Source organism: Trachurus trachurus (assembly GCF_905171665.1).
Source record: "Trachurus trachurus genome assembly, chromosome: 1".
Classification (NCBI taxonomy): Eukaryota; Metazoa; Chordata; class Actinopteri; order Carangiformes; family Carangidae; genus Trachurus; species Trachurus trachurus.
In genome coordinates, this window is record NC_139891.1 from 34,398,827 (window position 1) to 34,409,752 (window position 10,926).

A 10,926-nucleotide genomic window follows, 5' to 3' on the forward strand; every position below is an offset into this window, starting at 1 on the left:
TTCAAGTTGTTTTTTTAAATAGAGGAAACAAGTTCATTTGTGAGTTATTTCTGTTGAGACATTTTCTACAACCAGCAGGACTCATTTCATCAAAAAACAAGCAAAGAGATGCTTAAATCTTAAACTTAAACTTTTGATATTGTTTTAGTTTGAAAACTAAAAGCACATGTTTCATTTACCTCTGAAGTACCGAGATGTCCTCCACGTTCCAGTTATGAGTTGGTAACAGGCCAGAGAAGCGACTCTTTTGTTAGCTAGTTGTTTTTAGCATTGGTCACCAACGCTAGCTGCTAACAAAACACGAGGTTATAGTTTGTGTGTGAAACCAACATAACAACATGTCTGTAGGTTGGAGCTGCACTAAACTGTTGCTACAACCAATTAATGTAATGACACGGAATCAAGACTAAGTGTCTGAGAAACAGCTTAACGTTCAGTTTTTATTCACCGTTGATGCGCGGAGCGGCCATGTTGGATTGTAAGCTCAGGGTTACCGAAGTTCCTCAGAGTTACTGAGTTGGACTTCTGACCTCAGGGGGCGTTTATGATGACTTCACTTCCTGGTTCTTGGTTGGCTACAATAGTAACTCAGTTGGCGAAAGGTGCACCATGGGAACCGTTTACCAAGACTGAATGTTTAACATATTTAAAACATATTTATTTTATTTTAACTTTGAGTTTATAGTTACAACAGTTGAAGTGTCTGTTTCGGTCGTTCAGTAAATGCATTGGATGCCCGTTTAGTTGGATTAATGTGAAAGCATAGGTGTGTGACAATGGTGGTCCTGTCACTATGCCTCCAATTGATCATGTGCCCTGGCTACTTGGCCAATGGGATGTCCCTTTGGGTGACTGGCAAGCGTGCATGACTCTTACCCGGGAGGTGTGGGGGCAAGCGCGCATGACTCTTACCCGGGAGGTGTGGGTTCAATCCCCGCCCGGGCCCTCTTCACCTTGCCACATTCTGGCGTTGTTGGAAGGATCCATGTAGCACTAGTGGTGGGTCCATGGATTCCTAATGTGTGGCAGCCTGCGCGGAAGCACAAGGATGTGCTTGTGAAAAGAGGGGGAGAGATACGACAGTGGTGGTCCTGTCACTATGCCTCCAATAGATCTTGCGCCCTGGCTACTTGGCCAAGTGGATGTCCCTTTGGGTGACTGGCAAGCGTGTATGACTCTTACCCGGGAGGTGTGGGTTCAATCTCCGCCCGGGCCCTCTTCACCTTGCCACAGGTGGTTTGCAAGTTTTGTGCCGTCCTCGGCTGTACACACCGGTCAAACCGGGAAAAACAAAATAATAACAACATTGTGGGAGAAAGAAGTTATTATCTCCATTACGTGACTGAAACATGGCGTGTTTCCCACAAGCCAAGGGTGTTATCCGACCGATCCTCCGCCCTTCCTGATCGGCTCCGAGCTGCAAACACCCGGCGGATGAAAGCAGGACGGTTGGTTTAAGCTCAGTCTCTCCACTCCGCTGAACTTTTTTTTTCACTTTTCCTCAGTGTGTATGGATCATATCCAATTTTCCGTTTTTTCTATTTTTAGACAATAAAAGGGGGAAATCATCAAGCACTCTCCCAGCTCAATCTACGATGGGTGCATGGCTCGAATAGGCATAGAAGAAGTTGAAAGGCCAGCACTCACAAAATGTCCTTTAGGTAGCTTTAATGAAACAAGTGACAACTGAAGACATTGAAGAAGACTGCTACTGTCAAAACCTTTGTACCTCGCCACCTGTTCCATTAAAGCTACCTAAAGGACATTTTGTGAGTGCTGGCCTTTCAACTTCTTCTATTTTTAGACAATACCTGCTACTTGCAGGCTCATGCACCCAACGCTTTTGAGTACTCGCTTTCATTTCCAATCACCGTTCTCCACTTCCTGCCCCCCATCTGAACTTCGCACGTCATTGGAATCACGTGACTGCAAACCACCTATTAGACAGTAATGTTCCCCGACAGTTGGAAACACAAGTTTAACATTGGTTCCACAAATAATTGAGACATTATTCTTAAGGAATTGAGTTTATCTATTGGCCCTTTTTCCACAAGCACTACCCAGCTCGACACTATCTATCTATCTATCTATCTATCTATCTATCTATCTATCTATCTATCTATCTATCTATCTATCTATCTATCTATCTATCTATCTATCTATCGTCACATGTTTTTGATTCAATCTGCACAAGTTGAATCTACAGTGAGATTGAACATTTAATCCTCCAGCTGTCGACAGATCAAACACATCTCACTGTTTGTACTGGACGGCTTCCAGGTGTTCTGTGTTTGTGTTGTGGGTTACTTCCCTGAATAAATGAAGGTTAAAAGGCAACAGTCAATTAATTTATGAAATCAAAGTGTGTCAAAAAGCTGCAGTTAATCAGTCGTGATTATAAACAGTTCACGCCTTCGGACCAGTTGGACCAGTCCACTGCGATCAGCTGTGTTGTGGAGACACGACAAAACTTATCTCGTGTTTTAACAAGACTTTATTATAAAGACACGAATGTACATCTTTTCAAATTTCAATGGAATACTGACATTACGTGTCTAATTCACATTTTTTAAAATTTTCTTTCCTCGGCAAAGAACAAATGGCCAAAACAAAACAAAACAAAAAAAGCTTTCACCTTTATAAACAAGTGCTGCAATTCAGTCTCCAAAGTACAACACGGGCCACGGGCTGGACGACAAGATTCAAAAAGGAACATCAGCAACCTGGAAATCATAGCAGCATCATGTTTTAGAGAAGCCCCCCCCCCCCATCCCCCTCCCTCCAAGAGTCCCATTCACCGCTTTTTCATATTTCATATTCTGTTTTTCTTGGACGTATAATCTCCATCCTCCGTGATTGTGTCGGTTGAAGGCCTTCAAGAAGTCGTAAAATTGTTTCGTTTTTCTCTCGAGTTCTGGAGTAGAAAAATAATCCCCTCGAGTCGAGTCGAGTCAAGTCCAGCGACCCCGAGGATGTCGGCTCAGGCCTCAGGTGTCAGTTCGTTCACAAATAAACTTCTTAAAAACGTCTCTCTACTGTTCTGCTCTTAAAGGGATAGATCAACATTTTGGCAAATTGGATCATTGCCATAATCGCTATAGTCATAGCAGTAGGTTCGTTACCTTTATTTGTCGGTGCAAGCTATCACCACGCTATGAGATAATAACACAACGTTACCAGACAGAGTTGTTTTAGAGGGAAATACAGAGACTGCTTGATGAAAAACTGTCCCTGAAGGCAACGTGCATCAGTGGTTTTGCATGAATTTCCCTCTAAAACAACTCTGTCTGGTAACGTTGTGTTATTATCTCATAGCGTGGTGAATGTGCAGGTCACAACTTGTCCACCAGAGCGTTTTGGAGTTGTTGGATGTTGTTGGTTGTTGGAGTTGTTGGTTGTTGGAGTTGTTGTGTATTTGATGAGTTTGATGAGGGAAACCAAGAAATCCCATTAGCCTCCGTAGCGTAGCTCTGAGCAGCTCACGGCTCTGCTCCGCCGTTCTAAAAATAGCTTGCACCGACAATTAAAGGTAACGAACCTATATACTGCTATGACTATAGGGATTATGGCAATGGGCCAATTTGACAAAATGTTGAACTATCCATTTAAAGGGTTTTTCTCCAAAAAATTAAAATAAACCACCAACAACAAAAAGAAAAGACTTCTGTGAAAAGGAAGTCACAGCACTTGGAAACGCCACGACGCCTGGTCTTTGTAGTCCAAACAGTCGGAGGCGTTGAAGTTGAGCTTCCACGCTGCTGCCGCCGCCGCCGCTGCCGTCGTCTGCTGCTCTTTGTAATCCAGACAGTCTGTGGTGGAGTTGAAGGCGAGGCCGGGCGGCGCCGCGCTGTACGCCGCCGCCTGGTGGTGATGATGCGGCGGCGTGTGGTGGTGGTGATGGGGATGATGATGCCCCGACGTCTGCGCCGCTGCGATGTGGTGGTGGTGATGGTGGTGACCCGACATGGCGCCGGCGGCCATCGGGCTGAGCTGGTGGTGCGCCGGGTGCGCGTGGTGATGGGAGTGCATGGGCGCTGCCAAGTACGAGCTGCACTCCACGCCGCCGAAGTACGAGCCCGACGCCGCCGTTGGGTAGCCCTGCCCGTAGGCCGCCGCCGCCGCCGCACTGTAAGACACCGGGTAGGAGGAGGACGGCGTTGTCGTGGACGACGAGTTCGACGAGGACACGGAGCGCTGCATGCAGGAGGAGGCGCTGGTGGGCGCGGCAGGGTCGGGCAGCGCAGGCGGGGCCGGCGCCGGAGAGATGGGCGCCGGGCTCCAGATGGACGACACGGGCGCGGTGACGGCGGCGGAGGAAGAGGAGGAGGTGCTGAGCAAACCGGGGACGGAGGAGGAGGAGGAGGATGAAGAGGTGGAGGAGGAAGAGGAGGAGGCGGCGGCGGCCGGCGGCGTGAACTGGCCGCTGCTCTCGGAGCCGGTGCTGTCTCTGGTCGGAGACGACTTCTTCTTCAGGGGCTTCGCCTTGTTGGCGCTGTTGCTGCTCTGCTGCTGCTGCCGACACTTGGCTCGCCGGTTCTTAAACCACACCTGAGGACGGAGGAGGAGGCAAAAGGTCAACGCCACGGCAACTAAACATACACACTAAAAGGTTAAAAACTGTTAGTGTTCTGCTGGTTCAAATAAGGACGAACCCCATCTTTTTGACCCAACTTTTGGGTTGAATATTCAACCCAAGAGTTGGGTTATGCTAACTACAACGTTGGGTTATTTTTAACCCAACTATTGGGTCGTGTATAAAGCACTTGCTCGACCCAATAGTTGGGTTAAAAATAACCCAATGTTGTAGTGCGCGGACAGCATTTTTCAAATGAACCGGCCGGTTAAGTCACAGAATTAACCAACCCAACCCAACAAATGGGTTACTCACTGAAAAATAACCCAATTACTTGCACAACCCAGGAATTGGGTTAAATTCATAGCCCTATAACCCTGAAAATGGGTTAAACTCTGGAAAAACAACCCAAAAATTTTACTCAACACCAATAACTCAGAAATTGGGTTACAGAGATAACCCAACATTTTTTAGTGTGTACAAAAAGAATAAGCAGGACGTGAACGCTATGCTGTCAGAGCTTTAACCCTCCTGTTGTCCACCTGGGTCAAGGAAGGAAGGAAGGAAGGAAGGAAGGAAGGAAGGAAGGACGGACAAAGGAAAAGAAGGAAGGCAGGAAGGACAAAGGAAAAGTGGGAAGGAAGGAAGGCAGGAAGGAAGGAAGGAAGGACGAAAGGAAGAAGGGAAGGAAGGAAGGCAGGAAGGATAGAAGGAGGGAAGGAAGGCAGGAAGGACGAAGGAAATGTAGGAAGGAAGGAAGGCAGGAAGGAAGGACGAAAGGAAGGAAGGAAGGAAGGACAAAGGAAAAGTAGGAAGGAAGGAAGGAAGGAAGGACGAAAGGAAGAAGGGAAGGAAGTAAGGCAGGAAGGACGAAGGGAAAGATGGGTAGAAAGAAGGGAGGGAAAAAGGAAGGACAGAAAGATGGAGGGACGGAACATATTTGTTCAAGGAAGGAAGAAGGACGGAAGAAGGGAAGAAAGAAGGAAGAGAAAGGGAAGGAAAGAAAGATGGAGGGTCAATTGGATCAAAAGAGGAAGGAAGAAGTAAAGACGAAGGGAAGGAAGGAAGGAAGGAAGGAAGGAAGGAAGGAAAAAAGGATTGTGTAAAGAAGGAAGGGAGAAAGGAAGGAAAGAAGGAAGGAAGGAAGGAGGGAGGAAGGGAACAAATTTGGGTCAATTTGACCCAGAAAGACAACAGGAGGGTTTTAAAGGAGCAGTTCGACAAAATAAACACAACAAAACTACATTTATTTTCTAACGTGATTATTTTGTCTTTTTCTTCCGTCACAACCAGAGCTGAAGAAGTAAAACATGAACTTTAAACCTCTCGATGTTTAAATCCTGCAGCTCTAACAGTGTCAAACTGTTGTTTTTATTCCGAGTGTGTGAGGTCGAGGAGAATCTGTCTCAACATGTTCACTTGAAGAAACTTGAAGGAAAACACACACGCACATACAAACGGCCAGAATCAATGTTGAACATTATCGGTTAAACTACTGTAAAGCAGGAAACACAGTTGTTTGTGTGTTTGAAATGGAAATGTAGGTGGTTTTTCAAAGTAAAAGCCCCTCGCTGTCACACTGCAAAAACTCAAAATCTTACCAAGAATATTTGTCTTATGTCCAGTCAAAACAAATCTCATTCTACTTAAAATAAGACTCATCACATTAAAAGTAGATGGTTTTTAGACACTTTTTACATCTTTCAAGCATATTTTCACTTAAAATAATCTGATAGTGGGGCAAGTTTTTCTTCCTTATTACAAGCACAAAAAAAACTTGCTTCACTGGCAGATTTTTCTACTTATTTTGAGTGAAAATTTGTTTGAAACAAGTGAAAATTATCTAAAAACAAGTACATTTTTAGGTGATGAGTCTTATTTTAAGTGGAAAGAGTTTAGTTTTGACTAGAAATGAGACATTTTGACAAGAAATAAGACAAATATTCTTGGAAAGATTTTGAGTTTTTGCAGTGCATCATCTATTCAAGGCGAGACAAGACACTGCCGGCAAAAAGCTTTGTTTTTCCATGCACACTGACTTGAATTTTGAGATTTGTGGGCTATTTTGCTTGCATAACACGCCGTCTTTCAGACTTTCAGACATTAAGGTTTTTTTTTTATTGGACTTCTCCTAAAGTCGATCTGACCCGTGTCATGTCACATGTCTCTGTAAAGCTCTCTCTCCCCTGAGCAATGACATCGGCTGCAAAAATGATAATTCCCTTTACATTAGCAACAAATCGTAAAAAAAAAAAAAAAAGTATAATTATTAACAATTTGAATCTTTAAATCCTTAAAGGCTGTTTGTTTCTCCACTTCAGCAGAACTTACATCCACCAAACCTTCCAGTTTTATTCCTCTCTATACTCTGAAGGTCTTTGCTCAGGGGTTTGTTGATGTATCATTCACAGCCTCATTTATATGACATTTTATTCCTAAAAACATGGAGAAATTCTGTTTTATTTAAAAAAAAATTAGGGCTGATGACAGTATATTTTTTCATTTAAGGAGTGATATAGGAGATGTATCCGAAAACGCCTGACCCTGGAATGTCAACAAATTATGACAAGAATTTTGACAGTGCACTTTATCCAATGTTCAGATTTCCGTTCCAGAAAATTATGCAAATGCACGCATATGTAATTAGATATTGACTCATTTGCATATTTAAACATATAATTTGACAAAATTTGTAATAGAAAAAAATGATTCTCTAAATGTAAGTAATAAAGTTGAGAAGTTTCAAGGTGATGTCTGTTACTTTAATTTTTTTTCCCTATTATATTAGATATTGACAACAGTAGGTAAAGTAAAATTCCTTCACCTACTGCTGTCAGTACCTAATATAATATGGCAGTGTATAATATGAAAATATATATTTTAAATAAACAATTTAGACATTAACTATGTAGAAATGTGTGTTTTTATATATTAAATATTCACACACTTTTTTTTCTTTTGGCCTCAAGAAAATTTGGTCAATTTGTGACAATTAGCTATAAAACAGACAAAAAACGTATAATAAATGTTATAATAAAATGTTATAATAAAATATATATATGTATATATTTTTTTTGTATAAATAACACCTCCCACTCGTGTGTGTGTGTGTGTGTGTTCACAGCTCACACACTGTCAGGCCTCATTAGCCCACGCTCCGTCAGCAGCAGCGGCCGCGATCAGAGCTCGAGCCCGGCGGAGGCACAGACTGAATTAACCCCCCTCCTTCCTCCTCCTTCCTCCTCCTCCTCCTCCTCCTCCTCCTCCTTCCTCCTCCTCCAAAACTCTACTTGATCAATAATCCCTGAACCCACAGGGACCGGAAGTCCTCAGACCAGAACTTTTAATAACACCTCACACAGGTCTGCACTGCAAAAACTCAAAATCTTTCCGAGAATATTTGTCTTATTTCTTGTCATCTCATCACCTTAAAAATGAACTTGTTTTTAGATCATTTTCACTTGTTTCAAACTAATCTTCACTTGAAATAAGTAGAAAAATCTGCCAGTGAAAGCAAGCTTTTTGTGCTTGTAAGAAGAAAGAAAAACTTGCTCCACTGTCAGATTTTTCTACTTATTTCAAGTGAAAATCTGCTTGAACAGGGCCGTTGTATAGGGGAGAAAGGTGATGATAATTCTATAGGGCCACAAAAACTAACTAATGACTAATACTCATAGTAATGCTGCATTAGCATCAAAACAAAGTAGGCCAAATAAAAAATGACAATACATATGTAGTCTAAGCAAAAAAGTGAAAAAGTCAGGGGCCCACTTTAGTATTCTTTCAGGGGCCCCAGAACTCCTAGCAACGGCCCTGTGCTTGAAAGAAGTAAAACGTGTCCAAAAAAAAGCTACTCTTTTTTTTTAATGTGATGAGTCTTATTTTAAGTAGAATTAGATTTGTTTTGAGGAGAAATGACATTTTGACTAGAAATAAGACAAATATTCTTGGTGAGATTTTGAGTTTTTGCACCAGAACGGTGGCACCTTTCCCCCCTGAATAAACTAAATATAATTAATCTTATTATTAGTAGTATTATTGTTATTATTAGGGGTCTCACCTGCACCCTAGACTCCGGCAGGTTGATCTTCAGCGCCACCTCCTCCCGCATGAAGATGTCCGGGTAGCGCGTCTTGGCGAACAGCGACTCCAGGATGTCGAGCTGCGTCCGCGTAAAGGTAGTCCGCTCCCGGCGCTGCTTCCGCGGGTTGCCTGCACCGCCACAACACAACACAACACAACAACACAACACCGGTCAGGACAAATAGGAAACAAACACACACAAGAAATGCAAATATACAGATACATAGTTTTATCTTCGTGGGAAAAGTGACAAATTTAACAGATTTCAGAATAAAATGCCATTACTAATAAAGTCCAAATAAACGATCTTACAGTAAGCTACGGCCCTCAAACGCATCACAAACACAAACTTGCTAATGTCCAAAATAAAAACAGGAATTAAACAACTCACAGAAACTATTTTTTTAAATAGCTTTTTCCAAATTAAAACGCAAAGGAAATGTCGCTACAGTTCAATCTATGGCCCCGCCAAACGCACCACAAGTACAATCTCTCAAAGTCAGAATAAAAACGGGAATTAAACAACTCGCAGAAACTTTTATTTTATATTTCTTCTCATTTAAAACTCAAAGCAAACGTCACTATAAAGTCAAAGAGCTGAACTTGATATAGGCCTATGTCCCTCACAAACTCCGATAAACGCAGGAATTAAACAGCTCGCAGAAACTTTTATTTTATTACTTCTAAAAAAAAATGTTTTTCAACATAAAACTGAAAGGAAATGTCGCTAAAGTCCAAATAAACGAATTGAATGTATGGCCCCTCAAACGCACCGAACTCCTAATCTCAAAAAATAAAAACAGGAATTAAACAACTGAACTCACAGAAACTTTTATTTTATTAGGCTACTTCTTTTTTCAATTTAAAACTAAAAGGAAATGTCGCTAAAGCTCAACTTCATCTATGGCCCCTTAAACGCACCACAAGCACAAACTCTGAAAGTCAGAATAAAAACTAGGCCTACTTTATAACTAAAATAGTATTTGTTTCTATATAAAACGTAAAGGAAACGCCACAGATAGAATAAAAAAACAAACTCGTGTACGGACTCAACGGAACAAATTTGGGATAAATCGTTTTATATTATCTAAAAAAACAGTTTCATGAGATTGTAAATCCGTGTGTGTGTGTGTGTGTGTTGCGTTCAGGGACTGTCCGTACCGGGGTAGCCCACCGACGGGTGCAGCAGGTCCATGGCTCCGCTCAGGCCCAGTCCGTTCATCCCGTACGGGGCCTGTTTGAGGTAAGACATCATGCTCACGGCGGCGCGGAGGGACACACCGACCGACCGACCGACCGCAGTGCCACCGACCGACGGACCGAAGGACGGACCGGGCGGAGGAGGAGGAGGAGGAGGAGGTGCAGCAGCTCCCCGGGACTCAGACGCTCTGCGGCGGCTGCAAGAGAGAGAGAGACACGGTGAGAAGCAGAGATGGACACAGTACTCGACCCCAGTACTTTAGTAAGAGTACAAATACTAGGCCTACTGGTCAGAATTTACTCCATTACAAGTAAAAGTAGCTCAGTCGACATGTTAATCGAGTAAAAGTACATGATTTTAAATTTACTTTAAGTAAAAGTAAGAAGAGTAAAGAGTAAATTTCTTATTGTTCACATCAATGAATTACTATAATTGTTTCTAAATGAATGTAAGGAGCTTTTAACTCTTGTTTCTGAGAATGAACTCTTTGAAAGCAGCTGCACTGATGTGCTGCTTTTAGGGGTTAGGGTTTCCTTCTCTGACAAACACAGCTTGTGTCCAATAGGACTTTAGAAAAAGACCTGAAAGTAACGAGTACTTTTCAGCCTTCCTAGAAATTAACTCGAGTAAAAGTAAAAATATTTGTCTTGGAAATGTATTCAAGTAAGAGTAATAAGTACCAAAGAAATCTAATACTCAAGTAAAGTACAAATCCTCTGGATATGTAGCTACTTAAAGTACAGTACTCAAGTAAATTTACTCCGTTACTGTCCACCACTGGTGAGAAGAAATAAAACACACACACACACACACACACACACACACACACACACACACACACACACACACACACACACACACACACACACACACACACACACACACACACACACACACTGATGATTTAATTGAATTAAACACACGTGAACTAACGCGCCCAGTGGAGATGATCGATTAACTCCAATAATCAGAGTGCAGCCTCTGACCTTTCAAAATAAATGTCATTAATTTTCTTCTTTATAGCTACACAATTATTGTGAAGAAGGAAAAATACGTTCAGATTTTACGT

The 10,926-nt window shown here is 42.4% G+C and overlaps 1 protein-coding gene across 1 annotated transcript; it reads right to left on the reverse strand.

Annotated features, from left to right (window-relative positions):
• Positions 1–3,678: 3,678 nt before the first annotated feature.
• LOC311007189 (homeobox protein OTX1 A-like) lies at positions 3,679–9,911 on the reverse strand (the record flags this gene model as incomplete). Its single annotated transcript, XM_084000286.1, has 3 exons — positions 3,679–4,548; positions 8,634–8,785; positions 9,818–9,911. 3 exons carry the CDS (start codon positions 9,909–9,911, stop codon positions 3,679–3,681), a joined length of 1,116 nt encoding a protein of 371 aa, XP_083856412.1.
• Positions 9,912–10,926: the final 1,015 nt, after the last annotated feature.